The 18,873-nt window shown below is 38.3% G+C and overlaps 1 protein-coding gene across 7 annotated transcripts in view; it reads right to left on the minus strand.

Moving 5' to 3' along the window:
- The window catches only part of soga1 (suppressor of glucose, autophagy associated 1), a 111,111-nt gene that overhangs the window by 32,845 nt on the left and 59,393 nt on the right, over positions 1-18,873 (minus strand). For 4 of the 7 annotated variants that reach the window (XM_054785912.1, XM_054782511.1, XM_054785067.1 and 1 more), the window contains exons 5-7: positions 5,676-5,741; positions 451-621; positions 3-156 (exon numbers count right to left, since the gene is read on the minus strand). In XM_054785912.1, the coding sequence (XP_054641887.1) occupies positions 3-156; positions 451-621; positions 5,676-5,741 (391 nt within the window). The remainder of the gene's footprint in view (positions 1-2; positions 157-450; positions 622-5,675; positions 5,742-18,873) is intronic. The other 3 variants (XM_054784234.1, XM_054783357.1, XM_054781666.1) reach the window with 3 other exon arrangements.

Here is an 18,873-nt window from a genome sequence, read left to right on the forward strand (position 1 = left end):
ACCTTGTGGCCCTTTCATGTCATCCATCTCAGCTCGGAGGCCCCTGTTCTCCACCTCCAGCTCCACGATGCGTCGACTCAGCAGGTTAGCTTCTTCTTCTACCAGCTTCAGGTGAACTCTGACCTCTGCCTCACGAGTGTGGGGGGAGTCAGCGACCTGACAGGGGTTAAATAGAATTATATTCATTACTTTAATCAGATCTCATTGTATACATGTTGTGTAATATATTTGTAAGTACATGAATTGTAAAATGAGACGCACATATAATTTCAATATCAATAGCATTTTTGACGTTTTACCTTCACAATACATGTGGATTGGCAAAATTTGACCTGTTGTTTTTGGCCTCATAATTTTGTTTCTTGCACTAGTAATACTATTGGAACTATACACATTAAAATGGATAGGATTATGGTAGAAACATTCAGTATTTGACCAAGAAATCAATACCTCCTCCACAGTGATGGAGGCATCCACGTCCCCATACAAGGACCTGTATTTGGCCAGTTCTTCCTTCATGGCATCGCTGTCCTTCACCAGCTTGGTCAGCTTCTTGCACATGAGGGCCGATTCCTCTTTAGCAAAATGGAGTTGACATTTCAGGTCTGAGCTGTCCTCCTGCTGAGATGAAATAATAAAAAAAAATGACGGAAATCCAATGATCCAAATGTCAATGTAAAAGTCTTTTATTAGTGCAGCTTCTTATTTATCAAACACTGCTGCCATTTAGAAAGACTGTCTTGGTCTTTCTGTTAAACAATCCCTCTTTAATTCAGATGATTTTACCACCAATTGTTTTTGTCTGGCGCCCCCTATTGGTTGTGGTTAAATGCTAGCATACATGTACGGTCGTACACGGTCGCGGTTTGAATTTAGGAGCTTCACTCTATCAGGGTTTGAAAAAAATATATCCGTTAATAAATCTCGCTGTTTCGTGGTTGAGTATGACCTAATATTAATCCAAAAAATTTCGATTTCTGCAAATTTTACATATTTTTAAGCATTTTTAAGCAGTTAAGCATTTTCAAGCATAAAAATGGCTAAATGACCTAAAATACTAAGGCATTAAGAAGATGCATTAAAAATGATACTGTAGTAGCAATTGTAGTGATCTACACTTGTCACTAGGTGTCAATAATGTTCCTGTAATGTTTGATGAGGCACACGAGCCCCAGACTTGATCGCCGGAACAACAGGCAGGTTTGAATTATCTCACAACAGGTACAATCACAAAAACATAATAATCATAATAATAATAACAATAATCAGCTACTGCTGCGACTGTAATCCACTCTAAGCTAAAACTCAACTCAACTCTGGAACCCCCAACGTCACTTCCTGTCTGCCCGCCACTCAGCTCCCCTGGGGTGCACATTTATTGCAACACACACTCATTTTCTCATGGCTCATTTTCTCTGAGTGTAAAGGTGAATATAGATGTGTTATTTCACGTTGAATGTTAAAACAATATTTAGAAGGTTGTAAACAGGTTTTCTAGATAGATAGATAGATAGATAGATACATAGATACTTTATTGATCTCCAAGAGAAATTCACATTTCCAGCAGCTCTGCAAAAATGGCATAATGAACTTAATCACTTAAATCACAAAATAAAATAAAACAACCAAGGAAAGACATGAGAGACATGAAAAATAACAAATAGAATAATTTTTATCACTCCCCCTCTGTTGTGTTGAAAGCCGCATGGCATGGGGGAGGAATGATCTGCTCAGTCTTTCGGTGGAGCAGGGCAGTGATAGTAATCGCTCACTGAAACTGCTCTTTTGTCGGGAGATGATGCTGTGCATTGGATGATGCTGGTTGTCCATGATGGAAAGGCGCCTCCTCAGTGTCCTTTGCTCTGCCACACATGTCAGGCTGTCCAGCTCAGTGCCAATCACAGAGGCTGCCTTCCTCACCAGTTTGTCCAGGCATGTGGCGTCCTTCTTCTTGAGGCTGCTCTCCCAGCACACTACTGCATACAGCAGGGTACTAGCTACCACAGTCTGAAGCAGCTTCTTGCATACATTGAAGCACGCCAGCCTTCTGAGGAAGTACAGACGCCTCTGCCCTTTTCTGCACAGAGCATCTATGTTGGCTGTCCAGTCCAGTTTATCATCCAGATGCACTCCCAGGTATTTGTAGGTGTGAACCAGCTCCACACTGTCACCTTTAATGAAGACAGGTACTGGGTGTGTCCGTTTTCTCCTAAAGTCCACCCTCATTTCCCTGGTGTTGGTAGTGTTGATGTTCAGGTGGTTTATGTCGCACCAGTTGACAAAGTCCTGGATCAGTTTTCTGTACTCATCCTCCTGTCCATTCCTGATATATCCTACGATGGCCGTGTCCTCCGCGTACTTCTGCTTATGGCAGAGCTCAGAGTTGTGCTGAAAGTCGGACGTGTACAGGGTAAACAGAACAGGAGAGAGCACAGTTCCCTGTGGTGCTCCCATGCTGCTGGTCACAGTGTCAGACCTATAGTTCTAGAGCTGCATGTACTGAGGTCTGCCAGTCAGGTAGTCTATGACGCATGCCACCAGGTGTGATCCTACTTACATCTGTGTCAGTTTGTTCCTAAGGAGCTGAGGCTGGATGCTGTTAAAGGCGCTAAATCCTCACAGCACGGCTGCTTCTGTCCAGGCGAGCGAGAGATCGGTGGAGCAAGAAGATGATGGCGTCCTTAACTCCCATTTTCTTCCGGTATGCAAACTGCAGAGGGTCAAGTGCGTGGTGGGCCTGTGGTCTCAGGTGATAGAGCAGAGGCCATTCCATGGTCTTCATCGCATGTGATGTCAGGGCTATCGGCCTGAAGTCATTCAGCTCAGGAGGATGTGGTCTATTTGGGACTGGAACAATGCAGGACGTCTTCCACCGTTCTGGAACCCTCCCCAACCCCAAGCTCAGGTTGAAGATGCACTGTAGAGGGTCTCCTATCTCCCACTCGCAGGCTGTCAGAAGATGAGTTGATACTCCATCCAGACCTGCTCAAGCCTCCTTAGCTCCGCACTTACCTGAACTGCTGTTATTGTGGGTTGTGTTGGGGGGGAGGGTGACAAGAGGCGTCTCCTTCTCCACTTTAGCATCTGGGACACTCAGGGCTAGCCATGTTTCTTTCAGTAAAGCACAATAATCTGCACTCCCTGAAGGTCTTCACGTTCTTTGTCAGTGAATGTTTGGTAGTGAATTTACGTTTCCCATGATCATAGAACGTACTGCAGGCTTGAATCTCCACTTTTTTGCTAGCCGCTTGGCTTTGATCTCAGCTCCAGCTCTGCAGCCTCGATACGGCTTCTTTACCTCAATGGGTAAACTGGGAACGACACCAATGTGAGACCTTGCTCTTGTGGCATGTAAAAATTTGTTAGAATAGACAAGTCTCAACGTGGATGAGTCCATATCCATAGGATAGAATAGATACTTAAAGAGGAGAAAAGTAAGAGACTACACAGAGCTGAATGAAAGGCAGCCACTCACTGAGAGCGCCATTTTGAACAAATTTAATAAAATAAAATAAGCTCTAACAACGAAAATATTTGATTTATAAATAAGGAATCCTACTTCACAGAACCACAATAAATGAGAGATTCAAAGAGACTCAAAGGGGGCTCAAAGTTTTATAATAATTAGACAAATGATCAGTGATTTATAGACAATTATTTGCTAACCATTAAAGGGCACCGAAAATATAGACATTCACAAAACATGACAACACAACATTCATTGAAAACCCTTATTCATGTGACTCAATACTACTGACCCGCTTCAACCATTCCTGCCTGGCATCTCTGTGGGTGTATTTGCTTTACAGCCCATGAAGCGTTTCTAAACACATAAAGTCAGATGAGGGCCAGCACATTCACAACCATTTATGGTGTGTGCTTTGGACAGGAACAACCAATGAGAGAACCAGCTTCTGCTTGTCTGGACACATGATAGTCCTGAAGTAAAAAAAAAACACTACAAAAATCGTGCATTTTAGCTCTGCATCTTCGTCTGAATCACTTTTTTCTTTCTTTTTTAAAAAATTTGGTACAGACAATGTCAAGAAAGAGTGGGCCTGCAGCTCCAACAAAATGGAGGAAGGCAGAGTAAAAACAAGAACGTAAATAAATAAAATACAGGTGCCATTGATTTATCTGAAGGATAAGACATGCACACTTTCCCACAGAAAAGAGACAGAAGTCTTGGCCCGAGATAACCTGAACACGTCTACAGTGAGCTACAGTGTGGAATTATAGGCTTTAGCAACAAAGCTTGTTCAAGTTCAAAATTGTGTATAACATTACAGCTATGTTCCCTAAACTGCAAAAATGATCATTATTATTATTTGGATTAACCATATTTTATACGATCTTAATTACTTAATGCTACAAATTAAAGCATAGATGACATCATAACTCCTATATCCTAGCATAACTATATATATGTAGGCATTTGACAACATTTCCTTGATTATTACATGAAATGCTCCAATAATAACCAAGCATTGATTTACTTAGAACTCAAAAGAGGATGGGCATTCATTGGAATTAAGCAACTTCCCAACTGTGAAAAGTTATTACATATAACAACTTAGTGTTTCAACAATGCTTTTGAGTACATGAGAAAGTGAAAACATTATTAACAAGTATATTGCCCAAACAGCAGCAACAGTGCCAATGTTGTAATAGGGGTAAACTGCTCAGCCAGCATTAATAGCACTGACAAGTTCATTCAGGTGAGGTTAATTGCCGACTCTAAATTGTCCATAGGTATGAATGTGTGCCCTGCGATTGGCTGGCGACCAGTCCAGGGTGTACCCCGCCTGTTGCCCGAAGTCAGCTGGGATAGGCTCCAGCATGCCCCCGCGACCCTAATGAGGAGAAGCGGTATAGAAAATGGATGGATGGAAGTTCATTGTATACAACAGTTGGGCAATGTTTTTTGACTGCTTGCTTTTGTAGACCGCAGACCAACTACTAAAATAGACTCTGAATTGAATTAAATAGGGGAGTTAATTGAAGCATTTACACTAATCAATTTGAAAAACTATATATTTTTAATGGGATAGGAGAGTCACTGTCTGGATGTTCTGAAGTCCTGTTTCCGTGCCAGTGCCTTATTAAACAGAATTGTAGCGGAACTGTTAGAGTGGAGGTCTGCACGGCTGTAATTCAACGTTCCCATACAACATGTTGTGCTTCTTTAGACAGCAAACAAGCTGAGACTAAATCAACAGCACCTCTGCTGGTTGCAGCCAAGTAGTGCACTTCATTTTGCTTGTATTACTACATGATGAATCAAAAATGGGTGCTGTTTGTCAATTTTTTCACCGTGATGCGGAGTAGTTAAATAACAAATGTTATTAAGAAAAAATATGGAGATTGTCGTTCACCGTATTTGTAAGTTACCATGAACACAGCACATAATCTCACACAATGATGTAAAATAGTCCATTTTAAATATAATGTTGTATTCCCTAGTCATGTCATCTCATGACTCCTCAGGTCAAGTTGTACATGAGTTGTTTCAGTTGTGCAGTCTTGTGCCTTGTTTGTGGATAGATCAATGTCTCTCTGCATGGCCAATTGTCTTTTAAGGTTTATTTGCTGTAGACACACCATTTATCTTATTGATTATTAGGCTGGGAGTAGGTAGTAGTGTGTGTGTGTGTGTGTGTGTGTGTGTGTGTTACCTGTGGACAGACCTTCTTGTCGGGTTTGTTATTGGTTGGTCGAGCTCCTCTTTTCTTCTGGGAGTTCTGCAAGACAGCAGAGAGACACATTAGTGAGACAAGGACAGCAATATTGTGAATATACTGTCAGTACTACATTACCCTCAAATCAAAATGAACAAATGATATTCAGACTAATCCAAATTAAATTCACTCCAATGGCTCTCATCATTATATCATGTAAAGGTGACTGTTCCACTCCAGTCCTCCAGGGAGCAGTACTGACTGATTATATTGTGCTGCTACACACAGCAAGCTTTTTTCACCACATCACCATCTGCTGAATCTTGTGGGTCACTGCCTCCACAATGTAAGCAGTCTCTAATAGTAAACTACAGCTCAGAACCTAAATTCAGTGTTTTTTTTCTTTGCTCATGCGCAAACACTTAAGTGGTTTTTTAAGTGGTCTTATTCACACAGCAACAAAACATAACCTTATTGTTGGAGGTAATAAATCTTTTAACAGAAACTACTTGATAATTATCAAGCCAACATGAGGAATTATGACATTATGATACCTATAAAATAACTTATAAATAGCTCAGCTATCCAATAAAAAAAAAAAAACACTCCAATGAGGCAAGATTCCCCGTACTGTGCTGTAGTTGGGGCTTTGCAAATCAAGTGCTCCTTATCTCCTATGTGTGACGTGTTGTAAACACATAGGGACCTCCTCACTGCCTCAGACACCTTGCGCGGTAGCTCGCTAACACCCCATAAAAACTTCACGAGGAGAGAAAAAAAAACATCAACACACTCAACACACTAAGCTCCACCGGCCACCCCAGCGAGAGCATCGAAGCATCGAAGCCTACGGAAAAAGAAAGGCCACCATCGGCAAAGACATCGGCCCCCATAGGCCAGCAAACCACTCCGTGCTACGGTATGTACTTCGGAGTCGCCACTATTTTTTGTTTATTTTGTTAACAGTAGTGATGTCATTAGGACAAATCTACAGGTACAGTTTGACAAATCCAACTTTGTCTGTGTCGTTCTTACCTCCAGGTGTGCACAAACTACAGTTAAATCTAAATTTAAAAACTAATAGATATAAAAGTGATCAATTATTGGTATTGGTCTTGTGAAGGAGTTATTGGTATCTGCTTGAAAAGAAAACATCGTGTACATACTACCATACTGAATATATGACCCCTTTTCTATAAAGACAAAATAATATATATATTTTTAAATCATACTTTGTGTGTGGCAGACTGCAATAACAACTGATGTTTAATGTATTAGTTGCTCGGCATTTGTTTGATGACTCAGCTTCATTAATCACTATTATCTTAAAATTTGCATAAAGCCTGCTGCGTTGTTTGCTAACGTGCCCAAAATAGCTACACCTCTGTCGGTCGCAGCTGTGTGTGTGTGTGACAGGAAAAAAATCTTTACATTTGCGGAGGAAGAAGTCGTTTGACATCATCTGGTGGTTTGCATGGATAAATGTCTGAACTCCGACTATAAGACGACCCGCCTTTTTTTCCAGGAAAAACGTTTATATCCGTGTCAACACAGTCACTAAAAGTGAGCAAAACATCCCCTCCTGCTTTTTGTTCTTGGTGGAGTAAATCATCATCATTACAGCGAATCACATTTTTTTATTGAAAGAAATTAAAAATACATGTAAAATATAGTTTAAAAAATACATTGTACTGTCTAGTCTTGGCAGAAAATATAAAATACAGTGTAGAGAGCTTAGTAATTGAGTGATTCCGGGTGTTTTCCATCCACATGTATAGCCAATCATACACAGCGTATACCCACACACAGGGTGAACAGCACATATCAAGTTACGTAGCTCCTTTAGCGCAAGTCATTGCTATGGAGACGACCATCTTCACCACGGTGATGTTTAGTTCATCATCAACGTAACACCCCGGAGAGCAATAACACAACATAATACTAACAGGAGGAATCACAGCTGGATTACGTTCCCTCTAGATCACTGCTTCAATGCAAGAAAAGATTATTTCACAAAGGGCAAGACAGGAGGTAAAAACAAAGAAAAGATGTCAAAGAGAGAGATGAAACCTGATTAAATCAAGCAAAAAGGCTGCTCATGAGCCGCTTTCATATATGCCACCGTAGTGTCTGCGCAGCACGCTTACGCTTTCATAAAATCATCATCCCTGGTTGACTTTACAGCTGCAGAGCAAGCTTATCATGGCTCTGCGTTTCCATGGTAACAAGCCACTCTGCAGTGAACAATAACAAAAGAGGAAAACAGGGGGAGGGGAGGAAGGAAGGAGAGGACGGACAAAGAAATAAAAAAATAGTATAGGCTATTATAACTTGTATGCATTTTCTAAAATTGTGGTAAAGCTTTACTCCCTAGGTTCCCAAAGTGGGTACGCGTATCCCAAGGGGTACACCAACTGTCATAGGTGGGACATGAATAAAAATGACAAACAATTAGTGCCAACAATTACACTCACAATTACGAGTGCACCTGAATGCCTCATGGCGCAAGGAGAATGAAGCAGACAGCAGAAAAGATGCAAGATTCAAGAGTTTTATTGTCATATGCACAGCAAAACAGGTAGTTATACTACGCAATGAAATTCTTATTCTGTTCATTCTCCCTAAAAAAAAGAAAGAAAACACAACAAAAGGAATAAGAACAGAAGAAACAATAATAACAACAAAAAAACAATAAACAATCAAAAGCAACAATAAAGTGTTCAGTGTTATGAGTGTGTGCGGCATGTGTGAGTGATTCATTAAGAAGCCTGATGGTCTGTAGGTAAAAACTGTGGTCCAGGAAAAAAAATAATAATAATGTTGACCAGTAGAGGGCACTGTGGACTGCGGATAAAAGTTGTACAGCACTACTAGGCTTGTTATTGTCATGGTTCATGGGTCATGGTTTTAATTCATCCTGAACATGCATATGAGTCAAACAGTAGCACATCACATAGTACAATTCACAATTTAGCATGTCCAAAAAGGAATAGGAAGAAGCAAAGCTTATTTATTCCTACCCCTCATCAGTTTCACATCAGTTGCAATACATTTATTCACCTCTTGTTCTTCCAAGTGTACTTTGTAGGTCTACATGACAATGTAGTGCAATCATAGCCAAGGTTTTTACTTACTAAAAGGAAGCTAGAGGCTTAATAATAACTGATAGAATATATCCACGACCCACAGAACAAAGCTGTGCTAGTAATGTCTTACGCTTTTTTTTATATTTTACTTTTTATACGGCAGAGTGTCATTACAGCTTTAGTTCATCAGGAAGTGACGGGAAGTGACGGTGGGCGTCCCGAGTAGGAGAGCTAGGCTCAGTGCTAGCTGTGAGTTTGGAGAGAGTTGGGAAGTGTGTTTACGTTGGCGTGGATGTAAAGTCCTGCAGTGTTCTCTGCTGTTAATAAAGCCATTAAAGTGCATCGGCGACGTGAGTCTCTCCTTCCCCACAACAAGCGGCATTACAGTATTGACACACATTGTGCACATTGTCTCACACCAGGAAATAAATGGTGTCACTTGTTACAGGCATTGGCTGGACAGCTATGTAGTGGGGCTTGTTTAACCTTTGCCTTGTGGGCAAGCAGGAAGGAGAGACGATGCTGAGAGATGTGTGTGTGTTCTGAGCTGCTGTCTGGTGGCCGCGTTCAAGAAATAAAGTTGGCAGAAGCAACAGGAGAAGTTTCCTTCTTTGCTTCGGAGCTGAATAACACTGACAAGTTAACAGACTAGTAGCGAACGGAAAAGAAGACGGCTTTTTTTTGTGTCGAATACAGTAGATGAGGACTTTGATGGATTTGTGGATGAGGATTGATCAAAAATAACGTGAGTACATTCTAAAATACTTCAATTAAGTACAACCGAACTCAGTTTTGCTCCCGCATGCATGCTAGCGTATGTTTTTTTTTAATGTAGCGTCGCTGGGAGCACGTCCTGTTCCCAGCCTAATTTGCGGTAATGTTTTGGTGCAAATGCTCTTAAAGTTACATGTTTGACCAGGAAATAGCAAGCTCAAAAGAAGACAACTTTTTTATGTGGAACAACTGACAGTTTGTGTGGATCTTGTGAATGATTGTGACTGAGCTAGGACTCAGTAATTAAAGTCTACACACGACGGCTTCATTGATTGAAAAACGAAACTTTTTCGTGCATGAAGCTTCTACTTGAGTTGGTAATTTGGCCGCTATATGCAGTCAGATATTGACCAAGGGAGACAAAATGGGTGGCCGCTGGCCGCGTTGGACAGGTGACTGCTATACATAGGGTTTATAACATGTAACTTTGCCGCGGGGGATTTTTCAGTGGCCGCTATAGGCAGGTGGCCGTTCTATAAAGGTGGCCGCTAAGACAGGTTTGACTGTATGTAGGATAATTACTTAGGATTTATCATTGCTCATGTGAAACTATCAAAATGTGACCATGCGGAATACAAATTTTTGACCTGGAACTACTATGAAATTAATTAACCAATTAATTGTGTTAAAGATAAGATAAATAGGTTTATGTGTTTTAAGTGTGCAGGAGTAGGGGGTACATGGCTTCAAGTCAAATATCTGAAGGGGTATGCGACTGTCAATAGTTTGGGAACCACTGGTTTAATTAATTTCGAACATGTTTAACGTCTTATTACAATGAAGTACCTGCACAAATCAGCATGTCTGAAAAGGAGTAGGAAGAAGCAGTTTATTTAACCCTAACCCCTAACTCCACAGCTACTGATAGTTTGTTCACTTCCTGTGTATAACATGTTCCCATATTGTTTGAGGTGTCGCAAGATCTTGTGTCATACGATCTCGGGACAAGATTTCTCCTTCAGAAAATGAAAATGAAATAATTTTGCTGGCTTCAATATATTGTGCATGCGTGTCTGTTTTCCTCCTCACTCGCCTCCAAACAGGCATTGCATTGTTTTCAGCACCTTGGCGCGTTTCTTCTACAGAACAACGGCATGAACAGAGTGAGCCCTTTTGTCAGTGATACAGTCTCTTTGTCTCGGTGGGTGGCGGCGGGGCCGCTAGTATACACACAGAATACAGAAGAGTGTAACATAGTAGAAATAAATTAGTAGATTGCAATATACTGTATTGTCATATTTTTCATTGCACTTTTCTTAAAAGTCAAGTCTCGTCTCATTCTTTAGATGACAATGATCCAACACACAAGGATGCCACCGGCTGAACTAAATAAACCACACAAAATCAGAAACAGGTGCGCCGGAGCAGGAAAGTAAAAGTGGATAGAAACAAAACATAACAGAACAGGAAGTCATTGCAAATTAAGGGCATAGAAACAGGAATTAAGGCATAAACGTGACAACATAAACAAACATTTTATAGTCAGTAAAAACATAAATATGGTGGTGTTAACGAGGTTCATGGAAGAAGAAGGCTGAGACCCACAGTGTCTGTTACCATCTATCCTGATTTTCATTCATCTGTCCTTATTTAATACATTATTGCTTAGTCTATATCCTTTTATCTATACATTTATTCATTCATGTATTAATTAATTCTTTTTTTTATTTTATTTGATTGATCAGTAATTGCTGAGAGATGGAGAAGGACTAGGATTAAATAAACGCTGCTTCTTTCCACTCGTTTTCTGACATTTGACAATTTTGCAAGTGTAAAGGTGGACTTTGAATATTTTGAAGGGCCAAAGGGGTGAGTTTGGGAAGATCTTGGAAGGGATTAGGCTATTTACATGTATTTTACGCTTTGTATAAAGTAAAAACCCTATAACGTAAACGTTCTCGAAACGGATTATTTACGTTGTAGGGGCATCTACTGTATAGATAAAACTAACAGAAACTTTGTAACAAATAGATAAATTGCGTGCTTATACATTAATTGTTTGAGGATGGTAACCGTGAAATGCTTGCGATGTTATCTTATTTTTTTTTACTTATTTTGCTTTTTATTTTTCACTGTCACCTCCCTTCCTCTGTTACCAGTACTCCCATTCTCTTATCCTCTCATCACATTATATTTTGCTTTTAGTCTGAACATTTTTCACTCCTCGTTGTTCTTCTCTTCCTATATACTGTACTTTACCAAATACCCTTTTTGCCCTCACTTTAAGGCCAGTTTATCACAGTGCCGACAGTCTACGGCACTTAACCAATAAGGCTGCCTCTTAATGGAGAGGGAAACATTTTCCATGTCCGACACCTTCTTCACAGAAGTACAGATGACGTCTCAAGAAGCCTTTCCCTCGTTGGACAACTCCTGTACGACTGCATTCTCAACAGTCCTTTTTTTCAGACCATTGTTAGCTAGTTTTTCATACTTAACAGTTTCGACTGCTCACTTGCAGTCTTCTTCAGAGTGGTCACGTGACTAGCTAACACTGGTCAAAGAACAAAGAACTGATTAGAATGTATTTATGATAGACCAAATAAACCTCATTTGATTATCCCAAACTAGTGATTTGAGACACATCAACAATATATGTACGGTAACTACATATTTCAAAGCATCCAGTCTCTGCTAAAGCATGCTTATTAGCAAACTGGGAGTTATCGTAAATCCCCGTGGAATGTTTAACTCACACCGTATTTTCAAGCAAAACCCCCATAAATAAAATAAAAAGACACATTTCTGCATATGCTCTAGTTTTTCTTGCAGTCCCTGATAGCCCAGAGCATGAATATTGCAGGCTTTACACATCCTTTGAAGAGTGTGTATATATATATATCATTGTACAGTATGTTGCATAATCAAGTGAATGGTGTACAGCACTTTGTTTTTCGACTGTGTTGTTAAAGTGCTTTATAAATAAAGCTGGTATGGTATGGTGTGTTGTAATAATATTCCAAACGTTGCCACAGCCGAACAAATCAAGTCTTGGTTTATGGGATTTGCAAAAGGGAAGCGTGACATTCAATGTCAGTCCAGCATCGTCATTAATATGCCTTCACATTCCTCATCTGAAAGCCGGATCAAGTAGTTCCACCAACGTTATTTGGACTTGCAGCCAGAATCAATGCCTTCCATTAAGAGGCAGCCTTATTGGTTAAGTGCCGTAGACTGTCGGCACTGTGATAAACTGGCCTTAAAGTGAGGGCAAAAAGGGTATTTGGTAAAGTACAGTATATAGGAAGAGAAGAACAACGAGGAGTGAAAAATGTTCAGACTAAAAGCAAAATATAATGTGATGAGAGGATAAGAGAATGGGAGTACTGGTAACAGAGGAAGGGAGGTGACAGTGAAAAATAAAAAGCAAAATAAGTAAAAAAAAAAAAAAAAGATAACATCGCAAGCATTTCACGGTTACCATCCTCAAACAATTAATGTATAAGCACACAATTTATCTATTTGTTACAAAGTTTCTGTTAGTTTTATCTATACAGTAGATGTCCCTACAACGTAAATAATCCGTTTCGAGAACGTTTACGTTATAAGGTTTTTACTTTATACGAAGCGTAAAATACATGTAAATAGCCTAATCCGTTCCAAGATCTTCCCAAACTCACCCCTTTGGCCCTTCAAAATATTCAAAGTCTACCAAATATGGTGGGAAAATATAAGAAAACGTTAGCATAAACATAGTAGAGTAACATTCCAATATAAAATAAGGTAATAAATAAGATTACTGTAAATGAATAAAACTGAAAAACAAAAACAATCAACTAGTTTAAGGGCGACTACGATGAGGAAGGGAGGTTGAAGGGAGAAGCCTGTCTCTCACACAAACTCACATACGCGCTGTATAAATCAGCCAATGAGATGAGAGCGTAGGCAGTGCCCCGATAATCAGCCAATGAGAGCGTGAAGCGTCAGAAGGCATCACCAAGTGTACTCTGTTAGTCATGGAAAGTGTTTCCCTCTCTCTGTCACGCGAGCTATTCAAATCGAATTTCTGAACGTTATATGGAATTTCTTACGTAATACGATGCAAAAACTTTACATGAATTCTTTACGTTCAGTGGAATTTACATAAAAGGAGGTTTACGTTATGCGAGGTACAAAACAGAGATCACACCCTCCCCTCCTCCCTCTCCGCTCATTGCCATCTTCACAAGAGTCTTCACCAAAGGTAAAAGTGACGTTAAATGTTCATCCATTTCATTCATCATTTATAATTATTTTTGCATTGTTTTCTGCATGTAAAACTATAACCTATAGGAAAAATTGCTTCATTTTTCATAGGTTATAATTTTTGTCTGACTTTTTGGTACAAATTAATAATGGAAACTGAGGTTCCCCTGTATTTATGTTCAAATATTCTTTATTTTTTTACAATATCCAAGAAAGATTCTGGTAATCATTCATTATTCATCACATACAAAGCACCCACATATGCAGTAGGTGGTTCTCATGTTGCCTTTAAGTCTGCGGTTACCAGAAAAGAACTTGACTTGCACATTATCTAATAACATTTAACAGCCCGAGACTATATTTTTTTCATTAATTTATTTTCCAATTGGTGCTTTTTAGTGGTATTTGTCCTTATGTCACCCAAAATCACAGTTTATTCCATACTTCCAGTAGAGAAACCAACTGTGCACTATGAATGACGCTGTATTTTATTTCTGGGACTCTTGTCACCAAGTTTAAGTTAATTTAAGACTATTTTCAGTGGGGACATTTTTCCCACGAGAGGTAAAAATGAAATCAGATGGGAAGTGGGAAAATAAGGGGTGAAATGTGTGTTTGTGTACATGCATCAACAGACTGTGGCTTGCTGGCAGGAAAATTGATGTGAAGTACATGCAGACACACACACACACGCACGCACAAGCACACAAACACACACTCAGTCGTGTCTGGTCTAGGAACAAAGAGTCTGCACAACACACCAGGCACTGGATTGCATAAGCAGCAATTGCCACTGTATGGGTGTGTGTGTGTGTGTGTGTGTGTGCGCGTGTGCGTGAAAGAAGGATAGATGGAAGCACAGATGAGTGGTGAAGAAGGTGAAGAAGATAATTAGACTGCACCAGTGCTGCAAACAAAAGGCAACAACTAATCAGAACAGAGGAGCTGAAGACAAAAAAGGGATATTTTCTTTTGTTTGTATTTTTTTGTTTGCGTGTTGCTTTAGTAAGACAAACATTTCCCTCATTTTTTTTATTTTTTACATTTTAATGTTTTTAAAATACATTTTGATGAGATGTATGAATCTCGGAATATCTGAATGTTCCGAACCAATGGTTCCATGCCAAGGCTGTCTTCTTTCGACAGCTGAATCAACAGCGCCTCTGCTGGTTGCGGCCAAGTAGTGAACTTCCCGTTTTTCTTTCAATTCCTTCAAAACGCCATTTAGCAACAATCAATTCTGCATAATCTTAACAATGAATTAAAGAGTTACGTTCCTTAAACTATACTTAACACGATAGTTAATTCAGATGCAATACAGTTAACTTACTAAATTATTTCCAATGCCAAATTAAAACACTTTTCAATACAACAGCAGCATTAAATCTGACAAATCATAAATTATTCATTTCACTTTGACAGCACAAATACCAATAGCAGTCATTCTCAATTATTATACTATTGAGAAACTGATAATATCTATGTATTTATCTGCACTGTACAGACTGAACTCTAAACTGAAACCAGCAAAATGCAACACAATGTAGAGCAGTGAAGCATAGAAGCATATTCAAGAGTAAAATTGTATGCTGAGAATGAGAAATTCATAAATGTTGGCAGGTCTGCACTAATACTTAAGGTCCTCCCTGCTGCTCACGCCCGCCGACAGTTTACCCCAGCCCCCCCTCTAATTGAGACGTACTGATCTATGCCAGTGTTAACAATGTCAGGGTTTTACTCCTGTATTTGTTTATTTATTCATCTTTAATCATTGATTTTAATATTTTATTTTCACTGTATTTATTTACTTTTTAAAAATCAATTTCAATTTATTTTTCATCTTTTAATCATTTTTATTTTTTCTTTTCTCCTGTGTTTCATCGCGGCATAAGCTATGGCATTAAGCATTCTCTATTCTTTTCTCTGATGACGACATTTAAACACGTGAAATGAACAAGCCATCAGTAACTGCTGAGACAGGGAGAAGGGGCAGGATAAATAAGTTCTGCTTCTTCCTGCTCCTTTTTGGACATGCTGAATTGTGCAACCGTAATCATGTTCCTTAAATTAGTTAAGCATGTTTGCAACAAATAAAACCATTACCATGACCATGTGTCCATCTGTCCCACGAACTACTCAGTCTGATATTGCTATAAAATCAACAGTTACGTACAATTCAAAGCATCCTCTGCAAATTAGAATAGAATAGAATGCATTTTATTGTCACTATACACATGTAAAGCAGAAGACACGTATGCACTGCAAAAACAGCCATACTTGAAAGAAGCCCAAACTATCTTAAAATCAGACAACTTCTCTTATTTCAAGCAAATAATTCTGCCAATGGGGTAAGGCAATTTTGCTTGGCTAGAATTCTTATAACTAGAATATGTTTCTTGTGACTTTTAAGAATATAATCAGTCCTAAAATAAGCAAGTTGTTCTTAATCACATAGCTAGTTTTAAGTAAAATGTTAATATTACAAGGTAAGAAGCAAGCCAAATGTTCTTATACTGTTCCTAAATTGAGATAAAAATTTGCTTTAGATTTAAGTAAGGTGTTTGTACATGTTCTAGATGTAGGAGTATTATTCTTAGATTTTCCTCCAGACAAACAACCATTCATACCTATGGACAATTTTTAGAGTCTCACTGAGCATATTGTTGGAATGTGGAAAGAAGCCAGAGTACACATAGGGGGAGTGTGTGGATTCTGCACGGAGGTGTTCCGACGGAGGTGCTTCGGCGGGGCCAACACGCTATGCACTCGACCACCATGCAGTTAACATCTCTTCTTGTCGGCATGTTAGTTATGTTGGTTACTTCTTCACCGATCTTTATGCTTTCAACAAGCATAAAGCAGATTCAATGGATGGAACTTTAATTTAGCTTTTATTTAAAAAGAAAAACAACTATTGTCATAAACACTATCAGAAATCTTTTTTGGCATGATTTGCATGTAAAGTCACTAGTTTTTAGATTTAAAAACAGAGAATAATATGTTCTTGAATCATGTCTAATTATTTTTATAATTTTTTAAATCATTATTTTATAATTATTTATAATTATTAAATCTTGGAACGCTCTATGAAATTTGGTGTGCAGCCTTCACATTGGTTCGAAATCAGCAAACCAAGAAATTCTTGCTTTTTTACTTTCTTGAAATGTAGTTTTTGCAGTGTAGATGTGTGTGTGAGTCCGTTCTTAAATTTACAAAGTTTATAAACCAGTTTTATTCTTAATTAAAGACAAATATATATTAATCTGTTGTTGACGAATAATCAAAATAATGTTTTTAGCTTGTTATTAGAAAAAAGAACTAATTTCTGGCTAAAAAAATATCTTCATAAGAATTGGCTAGCTATACTTTCTTAATATAAGATTATTTTTCTCAAGTGAAAATTGCAAGACAAGATATTTTTTTCTTTTTAGTTTAGTTTAGTTTAGTTTAGTTTTATTTGAACATGCATGAAGGTTACAATGGAATACATCTCATGAATCATTCTTTCACAGTTCCACATGTCCAAAAGGAGTAGGAAGAAGCAAAGCTTATTTAATCCTACCCCCCATCCATTCCACATCTTGTACAGTACATGTTGTTCACTTCCTGTGTTCAATGTAATATAATTCCATATAATAATCAGTGTAATAACAAATAATAAAAAATAAAAAAAACAAGCATGACAGAACAATCAGTATAATGATCAAGACTCTTCTGACTTGTATTTAGCAAACATCAACTGCTTGTATTGTTTTTTGAATTTGCTCATCTCTGTACATTGTTTGAGTTCCTTAATCAATCCGTTCCATGATTTAATTCCACATACAGAAATGCTGTGGGTTTTCAGCGTTGTTCTTGCATATAAATGTTTTCAATTTGATTTACCCCTAAGATCATATTTCTCCTCTCTTATAGAGAAATACTGTATTAGGTTTTGGGGTAGCAAGTTATTGTTATCTTTATGCATCATTTTAGCAGTTTGTAAGTGTACTAAATAAGCAAATTTTAATAACTGTGATTTTAAAAATAGAGGGTTGTTCTGTATACCGATCTTTTTTGCAGTACAGTGAGTGAGTGAAGATTGCTTTTATAATTACTACCCCATCCATATCTCCACACAATAAGTTATATATGGTAATACCAAAGAACACTCCACACTCCAAAGAGTGTGGAGTGATTTTTGATCAAGAACATATTTTGCTTTATTCAGTACTGAAGTATTTCTCGCCACCTTTTGTTGTATATTTTTGATATGAGATTTCCAACTCATTTTTTCGTCTATTATGATCCCCAGAAATGTATTTTCTTTCACTCTTTCAATGTCCACTCTGTTTATTTGAATTTGTACGTATCCTTTCTGCTGTTCCCAAATAGCATTATTTTAGTTTTACTTAAGTTCAAGGATCATCTGTTTTTAATCAAACCATGACTTTAATATGACCATTTTATCCTTGACCTTTTAATTAGTTCTTGTGTGCTTTCCCCATCACAAAAGGCAGTGGTATCATCCGCAAATAATACAAACTTTAAGTCCTTTGTCACTTTACAAATGTCGTTGATATACAAATTGAACAGCTTTGGTCCCAATATTGACCCCTGGGGTACTCCACATGTGATATTTAAACTCCCAGATGTGTATTCTCCTAGCTTTACAAATTGCTTCCTGTTTGCTCGGTAGCTTTTAACCCAATTCAAAACTAATCCTCTAATTCCGTACCTTTCTAATTTTGTTGTTAAAATATTGTGATTAAACGAAGGCTTGTATTGAAGGCTTTTGTAAAATCCATAAATACTGCAACTGCACACCTTCTGTGGTCTATAGCATTAGGGATTTCCTCCGTGATTTCAATCAGTGCCATAGAAGTTGAAATGTATCCGTATTGACTACCTGCCCGTAAATCGTTATTAATAAATTTGTCCAACCTGTTATTGAATAGCTTCTCGACAATCTTAGAAAATTGAGGTAATAAGGAAACTGGTCGGTAATTAGTAAATTGATGTGTATCTCCTTTTTTAAAAATTGGAACCACTTTTGCTATTTTCATTTTGTTAGCACATTTTCCAGTCTGAAATGATAAGTTACTAATATATGTTAACGGTTCTACAATCTCATTGATAACCCTTTTAATTGTTACCATTCCGATTCCATT

This window comes from Dunckerocampus dactyliophorus, chromosome 1 (assembly GCF_027744805.1).
Source record: "Dunckerocampus dactyliophorus isolate RoL2022-P2 chromosome 1, RoL_Ddac_1.1, whole genome shotgun sequence".
NCBI lineage: Eukaryota > Metazoa > Chordata > Actinopteri > Syngnathiformes > Syngnathidae > Dunckerocampus > Dunckerocampus dactyliophorus.